The 13,868-nt window shown below is 45.3% G+C and overlaps 2 protein-coding genes across 6 annotated transcripts in view; one reads left to right on the top strand and one right to left on the bottom strand.

Moving 5' to 3' along the window:
* Cep57l1 (centrosomal protein 57 like 1) overlaps window positions 1–6,868 on the bottom strand; it is a 63,004-nt gene extending 56,136 nt beyond the window's left edge. Inside the window, exon 1 of one of the 5 annotated variants that reach the window (XM_037200332.1) lies at window positions 6,778–6,868. The gene's annotated coding sequence lies outside the window, so the exon portion shown is untranslated. Of the gene's footprint in view, window positions 1–6,456; window positions 6,549–6,754 lie in introns of those variants that run through there. The other 4 variants (XM_037200331.1, XM_037200333.1, XM_028890236.2 and 1 more) reach the window with 4 other exon arrangements.
* A 280-nt stretch (window positions 6,869–7,148) lies between these two features.
* Window positions 7,149–13,868, top strand: part of Sesn1 (sestrin 1) — a 98,415-nt gene continuing 91,695 nt past the window's right edge. Inside the window, exon 1 of the mRNA XM_028890256.2 lies at window positions 7,149–8,196. Coding sequence (XP_028746089.1) covers window positions 7,918–8,196 — 279 coding nt within the window. The 5' untranslated portion in view covers window positions 7,149–7,917. The remainder of the gene's footprint in view (window positions 8,197–13,868) is intronic.

Here is a 13,868-nt window from a genome sequence, read left to right as displayed (position 1 = left end):
GAGATATGGGATTACACTGTGTAAAGATAGTCACTGTGACAGGCTTAATAAAAAGCTAAATGGCCAGTAACCAGGCAGGAGATATAGAGATAGTTCTAGAAGAAGAAAGGTGGAGTCAAATGTGGAAGAATGTAGATTTAAAAATGTAAATTTAAAAAGAGCTAGTTAGAAGCAAGCCTAAGCTAAGGCTGAGCTTTCATAATTAATAATAAGTCTCCGTGTCATTACTGGGGAACCAACAGTTCCGAGGAGAAAGTTCCACTACAGGGCTCTTCCATGGAAGAGGAGTGGAAACTGAGAAGAAGCAACTCAAAAGGCCAGAAGCAGCAAAAGCTCTTCGGTGGAGGATTCTCACAGCTGAACAGTATTAAGTGACCACATTATAAACCTCAGTTCAGTTGATTTTAAGCTCCAAGGCAACATGATAGGTTTTTGCGTAAATTTCCTACAGGAAGGAAAAAATCTAGCAGGAAAACCAATATGCTATTTACTAGGCAGGCATTTCAAAGTATATTAGTAAATTATCACCCTAATAAATTCATCAGTCATGTATTAATGTAATGTATGTATATGTGTGTCTGCCAAAATTGTATATTGGCCAAAATTGTGTTTCTAAGCCCACGAGAGTTAGGAGCCCTGTTTTTTTTTTTTTTTTTTTTTTTTTTGTTGTTGTTATTGTTGTTTTTAACAATGAATTTCATTGATTTAATTCAATTTCATCAATGGATTTTATAATGAATGTCCATGTTTGAGGCACCTTGAAGATCAGATTTTTCCTGACTAGTGTACAATTCCATTACAGTAGTCACACCTCTTCACACTTCCATATATAGCGTCCTGTGCTGCTCTGGGAGGTTGGTCTGGAAATCTAGCTTCAAGCAGCCCTTTGCCCAAGGCTTGCATTTGGTAGGGACCACAACTGAGCCCAACGTGAGCTGCTCTAACCATTCTTCCTGTTGTTCCCTTTTGTCGTGTGGAGACTGAACTCGGGCATGCGCACATGCTAAGTGACCACTGAGCTACGCTCCCACCCTATCTTCCAACTGGAAAAGGCATGCAGCGCCATATTTTTAAAAACGAACAAAACCCTATCTCATCAGCTGAGCACCACATTTCTTAGCAATAAGTTTCACTCTCCTTCAGGACAGGGTCTCCTGTTGCCCAGGATGGCACTGTAGTTAACAGTATTAAGTGACCAAATTATATGCCACATTTCTCTTGCTTATTCTAAGTTCCAAGGCATGATGGTTTCTCATGTAAATTTCCTACAGGAAGGAAAAAATCTAGCAGGAAAACCAATATGCTATTTACTTGGCAGGTATTTCAAAGTATGTTAGTAAACTACCTAGTTTTGCACGGAGTGCACAATGACCTCAAACTCCTATTCCAGTCCCAAGTGCTGAGCTTACAGGTGTGTACCACAGCACCGGCTAGTGTTGCCCTTTTCAGAACTGCTTTCTCAGAGGAAGGATGGATTTCTGCACCCAGTTCCCATGTGTCTCCCTACAGTCTGACCTCATGCCAGTTCCTTTACCTCTGTGCCTCGGTGTCCTCATTTCAGTTAGGACTTCTTTTTTTTTTTTTTTTTAAGCGGAGTGGGTACAGAATCACATGGAAACTCCTAGAGAGCTGTGTATGTGTGTGTGTGTGTGTGTGTGTGTGTGTGTGTGTGTGTGATTTATTAGAGTGGTTCACAGGCTGTGCTACAGCTAGTCCAACAATGGCCGTCTCTCAATGGAAAGTCTGAGAATCCAATAGCTAGCTGTTCAGTCCACGAGGATGGATGTCTCAGGCGGTCTTCAGTGTGCATCGTGGGGATCCCAAAGAAGCAGGCTGCAATGCCAGTGAAGGAATGCCTCAGCAGCAGGGTAGATGAACTTGCCATTGAGAATGAGGGCAGACAGGTGAAAAACAGAAGCGTCTTTCTACTTCCTCGTCCTTTATGTAGGCCGCTATGAGAAGGTATGAACCAGATTTAGGGTGTCTTCTGACATCAAATAATCCAATTAACTAAAAAACCCTCTCAGGTGTGCCCAGTTGCTGGGTTTTCAGTTAATTCCAGATGTAGTCAAGTTGACAGCCAAGAATGGCCATCACAGAGCCTTTGCTCTTATTAAAGGAACACTGCGCACCAGTAAGACACGCCACTAACACTTGGGCTAGTTTTTACTGTATTTTAGAGCATTGCCCAGAGACTCTGGGGAGCTCATTATTTTAACTAAAATCATCCTCAAAAGAAAACAAAAGAACTGTTTCCTGGGGTTAAAACGCTGGGTAGGCCAGCTGTTGCCGCGTCAGGGCCAGTGGCTGGATGGTATTTTAAAATGGTATCACAGTGCTACAGAACTCGGCACACTTTGGTTAATGAGCAATGACAGAGTAGACAAGGACGAAAATGTGCGAGAAGCCGTAAGCGGATGGAGCAGCTGAGGAGGAGCAATTCTACTACGAACTACATCAGAAAGAGGTTGTTAGGAAAGAGAGAGGAATGGGCGAAGAAGTGATCTTGTAGATCACTTGGTCTACAAGTGGATGCACTTAGTCTTGTGTTTTTATAAAGTTGGTTCCACTGAATCCCAGTTTAAGAATGGTTTGCTCTGCAGATGTCTTAATAAATGTCTCATAAAAGCATACAGTTTTCTAAAATGCTTTCATTATACTTTGTTCCACCCATCAACAGCCTTTTCCATACACAATATTTAGTACTTTTGGAAGTACCACGAGAGAAAGTTTTCATCCTTTGGTACAATGCTTATTCACCTTTCCCTCTCCTCAAACAAGGTCTTGCTAAGTAGCTCAAGCTGGTCTTGAACTCCCGGTCCTCCTGTCTCAGCTTCCAGAGTGCTGGGATAACAGACAGGTTAACAAACACACAACAAACCTCAAGTTTCTGTTGAGTCTGTGTTGGGAAGCAGGCAATGTACTGAGCTTTACCTGCTCTCAGGTGTTTGGCCTTTACCTGGTCAGCTGCCAATCAAATTAAAAAACATAATTGAAAACTGCATTTGCAACACATCAGCCAGTAAAGACACGTGCTGCTCGAGGAATAAGTCTATGTGTCCGTTTCTCTAATTAGGGGCGTGTCTTTGAGCGAGAACTAGCCGAGCTAAGATCTTCAAAGGAAGATGAGTCAAGACACAGGCAGTCTGGACAAAGAAAACAATGACAGAGATGCTGTGTCTCTTATCAGCATGCCAATGACCTCCTCAAACAACAAAGTTACAATTTAAAAACCTTACATTGTTTTGCGTTCAGCTTTGGAGGGAGCAACACTTCATTCCATAAACAAGCTGAGTGTGTCAGCGGGCTGCACAGAGGTAGCTTTGTAGCTAGAGATGTTAAAACAGAGTAGAAACAACCAGAGCGGACTGGTCATCTCAAAGCGACTTTCTGCCACAGGTCGGGCAGAGACAGAACAAAGGAGTAACTGGTTAACACCGGATTACTTCATGTTATTATTTGAAGGACGAAAGAATGTGGGGATCAAAGCAGAGGGAACAGGACTGCCATGCCAAATGGCTAATTTGGGAAATTCCACTCGTCATTCTCTTGACTTCTCAGGCCAGGTAACAACCTAGTTTCAGTTTGGATATGTGGGACATTAGCATGGGTGGCCATTTTGATTTTTCCTTTTTCTCCAATCTGGGGGTAAGGGGTGAGTCAGCACAACAGCTGAAGTCCAAAGCAATGGCTTCCTGTATCCTCCATTTAATAATCTCCACGATGACAAATGTAGTGGTCAATTAGTCCTACTTTCATTGGACCTAGAATATTCGACATAATCATTCCTAACTCTTTCTTCATTTTGTTTCTAGGACGACAGAGGTTTTCCCCTCTAAGCTGGCTGCTCCTTCAGAATCACACCTGCTGATAACTTCAAAGTTTGAACTGTAGTGAGTGTACCTACCTCACTACTACCGCTTAAGGCTTACTATCAAAATGTTATAATGAAACCTCAAACTGTATTTCCAGCCAATCTTCCTCATTTCTCTTCCATATCCCAAGGCAAGTGGCCAAGCTACTGACCTCTGCCCTCTCCCATACACAAATGTGCACTTTTCCATGACAGCGAGTGCAATCCTTCCGTTTGTTTTACTGTTCTGTTTCCTGTGAAACAAGGTCTCAGCACGTCACCCAGGCTGCCTTCAGACTCCCGCCTTCACCTCCCCAGGGAAGGATGACACATGTACATGGCTTAGTGCAGCTTCCAAGGTCTTATTTTCAGTCAGTTCTAGAACCCAGGTCCCCCAACCCAGACCTTCCACAGCTCCTCTGGCCTCCGTCTCTCCTTAGGGCTCAGACTGAAGAAAGCCCCACCCAGACGATGAAGATGCTAACTACTGGAGGATCTTTAGAACCCAACAGCTAGTGTCTTCAGTAATTCTTTATTTCTACTACAAATAGTATCTATTATTTCCATCAACTACCACAAAGCATATACATTAACTTGCAGAAAAGTATCTGGAAAAGCCTGAAAACAAAAGAAAAACACAAAACATAACAAAAACCACCACCCCAAAAAGGAAAAACATGGCCCTAGAGGGCCAACTGTGACGTTCTGGAGAAGAACAAAAGGTTCTTTTGTTTGTTGGTTTTTCGAGACAGGGTTTCTCTGTGTAGCTTTGGAGCCTGTCCTGGATCTCACTCTGTAGACCAGGCTGGCCTCGAACTCACTGAGATCCGCCTGGCTCTGCCTCCTGAGTGCCGGGATTAAAGGCATGCGCCACCACCACCCGGCAAACAAAAGGTTCTTAGATGAGCTAATATGAAGGTGGTTTAGAAAATTAAGTCCATAGAAAACTCAGCTCCTCAGTGCACTCTTGCTGCCCACTGTCTGTGTCCCCCACTCCGACCCCTTTGTACCTTAAGGCCCCCTCAAGCTTTGAGGCGAACAGGTCCCTCTATCCTCTCAATACCCCGGGCCTTTAAATATGGGTGATCCCACCCTGCAAGCTCATCTCACAAGTGTCCAGAGACGGCAGGCAACCAGCTTGTATGATCCAGCAGCCGTCCTCCCCGGACAGGAAAAGGAACCTTTTCCCACCACCAAGCACTCTTCATTCCTTCCCAGCTGGCTGCCATCATTTCACATGCGATGTATTCCTCATCGCTATTTATTGTCGCTTCTTAGAATACACGCTCCATGACGGCAGGGGACACTGTGCTCAGTGACGTCCTATTGCTCAGAAGACACCGGACAGACACCAGCTGGCCGAAGCCTCAGTGCTGGTCTTCTGGTCTTTGTCTTCCTTGGGATGAAGACTTCCAAGACGGGGCTGAATGTTCCTCTAGCCACCACAATATTAAATAGTATCACAACTGTATATTTACACAGTAGTTCTCTAACAAGATGAGGGGGTATCTTTTTTTTTCGAGACAGGGTTTCTCTGTGTAGCTTTGTGCCTTTCCTGGGGGGACTCACTTGGTAGCCCAGGCTGGCCTCGAACTCACAGAGATCCGCCTGGCTCTGCCTCCCGAGTGCTGGGATTAAAGGCGTGCGCCACCACGGCCCGGCGTCTTTTTGTTTTTTAACTGTTGTACATGTTTAAGGCCCGGTTAGTTTTTATTATGGTTTTTTTTTTTATTTATGTATGACTGTACAGTTTGTATGTATGCATGTCTGTGCACCTCGTGTGTGACTGGTGTCTGCCGAGGTCAGAAGGCATCAGGTCCTCTGGAATTGGAGTTATGGATGGTTGTGAGATGCCACGTGGGGGCTGAGAATCGAACCCAGGTCCTCTGTAAGAACAAGTGTTAACTGCTGAGCCATCTCTCTAGTCATAATATTTTATGACTAAATTTACTCTGCAAAGCAAAGGATTAAAATCTAATCCGATTACCAGGCTAATAAAAAAAAAAAAAAAAAAAAAAAACCTTCCAAACCTGCATTTTCTCAAGGATAATGACTTCAAAACATCTTTGGAGAAACAACTGAATCATTCGAAGATAATACATTTGGGAGGTGTTTATAGGCTTCTTTTCATACAGCACTTTTCAAAGCTTGTTACATTCAAACCTAAGAATACTGGCAGTTCTTTTCAGTCTCACACGACACGGATTGCTGAGCTCTCCTTCGGATTCTATTTGACCGAGGAAACAGAGCACAAAACAGATCTGTATAGAGCAAGGTGCCTTGCACCTCACGGGGATTCCTAATCCACCCAGCGCTGATTCACATGACAGAGGCCAGCGGGAGCAGCAGCGTGGAGCCTTTCCCAGTTTGCCTGGCTTCAGGCTGCCCCTCGACCCTGAATTCAGACCGTGATCGCCAAATCCTTGCCTTAGTCACCCACCAAAATGTGTGGGGCACCTGCACCTCTCTCCCCGCAAGCCACTGTGGACTGAAAGGCAGCAATCCCAGATGGATGGCTTCGGCTCCAAAATTTCAGAGCTGAAGCAGAGGAAGGAAAAAACACTTTCAATGAACAAGCCACCGCCAAGCCTAACCAAGCTTACCAGATGGACGTTCCCAGTTAACCCGAGCCTCCAGAGCCGTTGGTTCGCCCACGCGACCACAAGTGTTGCGGTGGCATCTGGGAGTTGTAGTTTCTGCCGCAAACAGACGGCGTCGGTAGCATGACAACTACATTTCCCAAGAGCCAACGCAAAGACGTCCTGCCTACTGCATCTGGGGTCTGGCTGTCACAATTTTTTTTTTTTAGGTTAATCTTCAACTATATCCCATTCTATTGGGGATACCAGCGGGCCCTTCGGTTTGTTGTGTTTTTTTTTTTTTCTCTCGTGCGCTAAATACCTCGGAACATCTGTACTCCTTACTTTTCCTTCCCCTTCTTCACGCCAGCGCCCCCAAACGTCAGGAACGGAAATCGCCGCTGAGGGCGCATGCGCCTCGCCCGGCCTCGCGCACGCGCAGCCGCCGCCAGCACGGGTTGGCGGCGGCGCGCGCGGCGGACTCGGGGTCCGGAGGTGCTGGGCCCGAGGGCGGGGCTCCTCCCAATGGCTGCCCCGGCGGGTCGCGTGTGCCTGGGCGGAGAGGCAGGCCTGGGGCCGGGGCGGCCCCCGGAGGTCCCGGGCGGGGACAGGGGAGGGGCTGGGGGGTGAGGACCCCATCTCCCTCCCCTCCCTGCTCCCGCCCTCTGGGCCGAGCCCCACCGAAGGGGCTGGGCGAAGGGGCGGGCTCTGTGCCTCGGGGCCCTGGGCCGGAGCCGCGCGGCCGGGTGCTCCGGGACGGCCGGGTCGCGGGGTGCCCTCCGGCGTGGCAGCGGGGGCAGAGGGGCAGGAGAAGCAGCGGTGGATCCCGGGCGACAGCAGGCGGCAGGGTCGGGGACGCTGCCCTCCGCCGCCGCTGACACAGTGACTGGTGGACACCGAGGTCCCCGGAGCGGCGGAGCCCCGGGGCCCAGCAGCCCGGGGGTGAGGGTCCGCTTCCAAGCCCGCCGGCGCCCGCCCGCTGCCCCGCCGAGGCGCTAGGAGGAGCCGAGGGGGGCGGAGACTGGTGTCGGAGGAGGGGCGGGGTGGGGACGCGCTGGAGGACCGGCCCGCTGCACAGACAAAAAAGCCCCGAATGGCTGGAGAGCCTTCTACTGTTACCAGCCTGGCGGGGCCAAGCACGGATTTGACAGCTCCACAGCGTGAGGATATCCGCTGACCCTGCGACACAGAGAACACTTCCCCGAGACTCCCTGTCCAGCTTGTCGGCTCTGTAAGGTTGCAACTTTCCAACTTTGTTTTTTGTTTTTTTCCCCCAATCTCTGTCCCTCCGTGTAGGAGAGGGTGCCAGGGCGATCCGCCTTGTGGATCGATTTGAAAGCATCAACTTAAAAGGCACGTGTGGTTCCAATGCCACCCAGACGCTTGTTTTCCTGACGACTGGGTTTCTCTGACTTTATTCTTGACTGCTTTGGGGGGAATGCTGAAAGGCAACTGAAGACTGCAGAAGAGAAGCTCCCGATTGCCATGGCTGAAGGAGAGAATGAAGTGAGATGGGATGGACTGTGTAGCAGAGATTCGGCTGTTAGAGAGACAGCGCTGGAAAACATTAGGCAGATCGTTTTGAGGAAAACCGAATACCTTCGGTCAGTCAAAGAGCCGCTTTATCGACCTCCAGACGGCCTTTCGAATGCTGTGTCTTCGGATGGGATGAATAAGCTTCTTGCTCACCTCCTTATGCTTTCGAAGAGGTGTCCCTTTAAAGACGTGAGGGAGAGAAGTGGGTTCATTCTGAAGAGCGTCGAGGTAAGAGCATTGTTAGAACAGCTAGACAGTGAGATTGGACTTGCAGTTATTCACATCGCTTTTGCTTCCAACGGGTAATGGGTTATTGTGTGAGCTCTTAATATGACTTCACCAGGCACTAGAGGGTTCGGCAAAGCATTGAACGTTGGGCCCCAACTGAGTAGGGTAAACTAAAAACGGTTTTCAAAAAGAGATAAACAAGCGTTGTTTTTTATGGCGTTTTAGGCAGAAATGGTATTGCTGGTGGAAAATAATATCTATGAAAGGTATAGTTAATTATAAGTCAAGTCTTTGTATTTCTTTTTGTTGCTGAGTGTAGCCAGTGTATTTTCACATTGTTACAGTGTTCTGTGTGGGAAGTTTCTCACTGAAAGCCTAGAAAGGGAGAAATTGATATTAAGTGTTTCCTATTTGTTCAAGGTAGCTGGCAGATGGTGGAATAATTTTCTCTGGCTCTTCACAACAAAGGCAGGATTTCATTTTCTAAATGCATCCTAAAGCAGAACTAGAAAATAATAATTTAAAAAAAAAACAGCCTAAGTCATAAAAAAGTTAACGTGTTCAGGTTGAAAAGTTGGACCCCAAGTTAGGTGTGTAGTAGCTTGTGCTCAGTACTCTCAGGAGGTTGAGGCAGAAATAATACTGCCAGGAGTTCAAAACCAGCCTGGCTATGTAATGAGTACCAGGTCAGTACATGGCTACCTTGCAAGACCCTGCCTGAAAAAGGGAAAAAAGAAAGGTTGGACCCAGGTAAGGCATTTGAGAGAAACAATTGCTGCTCAGTTAGTTCCTGGTGCCCTAAATTGTTTCCTTTGTCTTTCCCATGCAAACTACTTAAATTGTAAGTGCAGTTAAGGTCCAAGTACTATCGTTTCCTGCCATTTTCCTCTCCTGTCACCTTATCCTGTTTTATTAGAAGGTGTGTTAGAATTTGAAGGAGCAGGAGAAACATTTATAGATATGAAGAATGCTCAGTGATTGCGGATTAGGATATTTGACAGTTTTCTGTAGTGGCTTGAATTTAAATAAAGCAAAAGAAAAACAATCATATTGATAAAATGATGATCTTAAGAATCTAAGATCTTGAAATAGTCTTTACAAACACTGTAGAATCAATTATTATAATTCATTTTACCAGCAAAGAATTCATTGTCAATGTATGTACATTCCATCCCTCAGGGGTAAGAGGCTGCTTCTCTTAGAGCTCTGGATAGCCCTATAGTTATGTTTTAATAATGGAGTCATAATTGTGCACACCAAATACTGATATGCACTGTATGCAGCTACCTGACCCATTCGTTTCTAAGTTTTCATTAGTATTTAGGGGTTTGCCCCTTCTTGTTAGTCGACTTCACTTTGGTGTCTTTTGGCCTTTCATCTTGCTGCTTATTGATATTGGAGTGGGAAACTAGGCAATGACTTTTGTTAAGAGTTACGTTGAAATAAAAGTACTCAGACTCTGGGAGTACCGTGTCCAAGGACTGCAGCGTAAGTGGTAAGTCAGTGCACTAGAGTCAGACCTAGGTCAGGTGCTTCCTTATTAATGTGCTGCCGTAACCTTGGGCAAGTCCCTTGACTTTCCTGTGTTCGATTTTCACATCTATAAAATCAGGATAAGAACACAGCTTGCGGGAATGGAATGGCATGCAGAGTGCTGTCATATCCAGGGAAGGCACCTCTTCCCTTTCCCAAGTGCATATATAATAGATGGACTATATAAAATGGTTTTCGAGCTTAATTTGTTCTGCAAAAGGATTCAGTGTTCTGTACTCTAGTGGCTTCCTACAGACTTACATTTCTTTCTCTGTTTTAAATCTATTATACTTTATTGCTGCCATTATTATAAGAGGAACTTGATTTATATTGTTCTGTAATCTCATGTTGATATGAATGTCTTCGCCAGAAGAGCTCTAAGTTCTCAAGAGTATTGGCTAGGACCTGGAAGCTACTAAATAAATATACAATAGATAAATAAATGTATTTGCCTTCTTTCTGTCTCACATCAGTTTGCATAGATGAAATTTCCATTTTATGGAGCATTCATTCATGCATGCATTTGAGCAAGAAATAGTGAATGCCATAGTAAGATCTTGAGACTAGTGGTAACAGTTTACATATTCTGCTGAAGGGAGACAGGTCATAAAAAAGTAAATGAACATTTAATTTTATGTAGTAAGGGGAGAGTTCCTTGAGGCAAACCCCTCAAAGACAGATTTAGTATTCATTCATTCATTCTCCATTCATTTTGAGACAGGACTTCCTGCCTCAGTCTGCCAGGTACTAGTATTGTGGACATACACCAGTGCATTTTTCTTATGAATAATTATCCATACAGTGAGATTATTGTAGGGATCCAGACCTAGAAAATAGTTTCTATGAAGGCCTTGTGGCAAGAGCAAGTAACTGAGTTCTAAGACTTGAATGTGATTCAGGATGGTTGAAGTTCTCATTTTGAGAAGTTAGATAGACATAGCTTCAATACTTATTAATAAGATTACTTATCTGTCCAACTATGAATAAGTTCCATACTGCTGTTCGACTCAGTTTCCTTATCTGCAAAATGGGGATGATGCTAATAGTTCTTTATTCACAGTGCTGCTGTAAGAATAAAATGAACTAATGCCTGCAAAGCATGGACGATGTAACGGTCGAGATTGTTATTGTTACCAGGCAGGATCTAGATCTCAGGAGAATTGTAGGCAATTGTAAGGAATGTAGACATCATCCCAGAACAATGGGAAGCCACTGCAGCTTTGAAGAAGATGGTAACATGATTGATAATGTTACAAGGAATGTTCCAGAAGCAAGATGGAGAATGTGTTTCCAGGCTTAGGAGGGGATATGTCATGTCAGTTGCAAGGTTGTTCTGTGGGCAAAAAACAATAGTAGACTGGGATATGATAGAAGAGGAAAAAGGCACATGAATTTGAATGATAATGAGGAGTTAGAATCCACAGGATATGGTATTTAAATAGTTCAGGAAATGAAGAAAATAAAAGCAAAATCTGTGATTTGATTTACTTAGTGCATAATGTAACAAGACTGGCAAGGTCCATTTAGGAGAAGAGTTAGTTCTTTTTCATACATGCTGAGTGAGGGTAAGCTGTTTCTGAGGCATCCACAGGAGGTTGCTCCTCACTGGATTTGTGTCTCCTCCACTGCGATTCTCTTCCACTTCTCCAGACTTAACCCACCCTTCAGCTTGCTGTCCACCTACATAGCCACAGAGCCCTTCATCTGCCCTGCAGAGCTGACCGCATTACTTCCCAGTCTACAGCCCATTATGGTAGAGCGTGGCCTTAACATGGCCCCTAGTGCCTAGCATCCTGTAACTTGAACTTCCCTCCCCGGCCTCACTGCCCATCTCCTTGTTCACAGTCTGGTGTCCGTCTCACGTGGGCATTGAGCAGTCATTTGAATTAGGCTCCGTGGTGCGCATGCAGCCAAAGCGGAGCTGCATGTAAGATTCCTGAAGCTGCTCCTACGGGCCTTTAACTACTTCGATCACCTCCAAGGACTGGTCAGCAAGGGAAGGCAATGGATTCGATTCCAAATGACCACTAAACCTGTAAAAAATGAGCACATTGGTAGACAACATCTTTTTATACACCTCTTCTCAATTTGTTGATTTCATATCAACAATATATTAAAATCCGTTCAACGTATTTTCAAGAGTTACTGTGTACCAAGCACTGTACTTGAAATGGGAGGAACAGGGAAATGTTTCCCCTGCTTCTCCCCAGGTCCCCTTTCTCATTTTTGCTGAATTTAAAAGATATCCCATTACACCTCTTAATACTCAATTCTCTAAACAAAGGACCAGAGGAATTAACTCAGGCCCACTTATTGTACAAGTCACTACCGAAGTAGTCTTGATGCCTCTAAATAAAATTAAGGTAAAAGATGTAAGTGCATCTATGGTCGAATGATTATAAAAAGAGAAAAAATGCATAAACTTGCTAGTAATTAGCACTGGAAATAATTTGGCTTAAGGGGTGGATTTGGACCTAGTTATTGAACACTTTGGTACATGAGGTGGGCAGGGTTGGTACATGAGGTGGGCAGGGTTTCCTTCATGAACCTTGAAGCACTGCCTGTGAGGCGCTTGGATGGCTGACAGAGCACCTCTCTTGTATCTAACTGGGTAGCATATTATAGCAGACGTATGTTTAGCGCACACGCACACACACAGGTCCAGAACAGTTTAATTCTGATGAACTGTAGACACATTGGCATTCCTGCTTTCCATCTGCAGTCACGACCTTCCTATGTCTCTGTCGCTGAGAAGAAAGGCTTTTCCCTCAGGAGACTTTGCCACAGACTTGCCCTCAGTTTCCCTCGTCCAGAGTGGGCCACAGGTACCTTTCTCAGCCAGGCATTGGCGGGGAAGTTGGGCGTGTCTACTTTTAGTTTGTATTTAATAAGCGTTCAGGCCTTAAGGACCAGGAGGCGCCCTCCTAACACTCGACAGCACTGTGTGCTGGTGAGAAGAAAGGAAGAGAGGTGGAAGACTGCCACGTCCAGTTAGAGGTGCCCTCTCATCTGCTTGTGCATAACTGGCCAGTAAATCACTTGGTCTATTTATAACTTGGATTTTATTAATTAGAAGTCTATCTAATTCATTTACTATGGGGGCTATAAAATATAATAACTTATAGCAGAGTAGGAACATTCTAGAAGCAGATTTGGTCTTTTGTTTTGTTGTTACAGTGTTTCTGTGTAGCCCTGGCTGTCCTGGAACTCGCTCTGTAGACCCGATTGGCCTTGAACTCAGAGATTGGCCTGCCTCTGCGTCCTGAGTGGTGAGATTAAAAGCATTCACCATCATCCTTTCCTATCTTTTTAGACACTAAGAGCCCAGTCTCTTTTCCCCAGAAGGCGCTGTGGTTGACTTCTTTATTCATTGCTTTCTTTCATACCTATCCTTGACTACTTTCTATCTTTGTAAGGAAGATACTATTTACTGTCAAGCTTCTGAGTGCTTTTTGGGTAGAACCTCATGGATCTCTCCCCCTCAATGAACCTCATGGGTCGCTCCCCCTCAGTGAGCCTCATGGATCCCTCCCCCTCAATGAACCTCATGGATCTCTCCCCCTCAGTGAACCTCATTCGTCGCTCCCCCTCAATGGTTTGAGGCCAAATAGAGGCAAAAAAACTTGGTCTTGCTATGAATCCCAGGATGGTCTAGAACTTTTGGAGATCAGGCTCTTGAGTACTGGAATGCTGGAATGAAAGGTGTGTGCCACCATGCCCAATTAGAAAGAACAAACTCCCTCCCTCCCTCCCTCCCTCTCTTCCTCTTCTGGTTCTGTTGATGGAACCAGATGTGCAGGGCCATGCACACGCTGTACCATGAGCTGCCTCAGCCCCCAATCTTCTCTTTTCCCCCTGCTTACAGGATGAATCCCATCTATTTATCTACCCTCATTATCCGCCATTGTGACCTCTTTACAAAACATAAATGCACCCTGACCTCGTCCCTTGTGTGTCTTCAGAAAGGTTGAAATGAAAGGCATGCATTTTTTTAAAAGTTCTCAAATTTCATATTCTTGTCACAGTGCTTCAAATGGCCTCTACCATGGAAAAAAAAATGTTTTAAAATGGTATTGTAACACATTTATTTTGTTTGTAAATGGAATGTGCTGTTTTGTACAAATATGAGATGTTAAACA

Source organism: Peromyscus leucopus, chromosome 8a (assembly GCF_004664715.2).
Source record: "Peromyscus leucopus breed LL Stock chromosome 8a, UCI_PerLeu_2.1, whole genome shotgun sequence".
Taxonomy (NCBI): domain Eukaryota; kingdom Metazoa; phylum Chordata; class Mammalia; order Rodentia; family Cricetidae; genus Peromyscus; species Peromyscus leucopus.
Note: the sequence above shows the minus strand (reverse complement) of the source record. Positions and strands in the feature narration are given on the sequence as shown.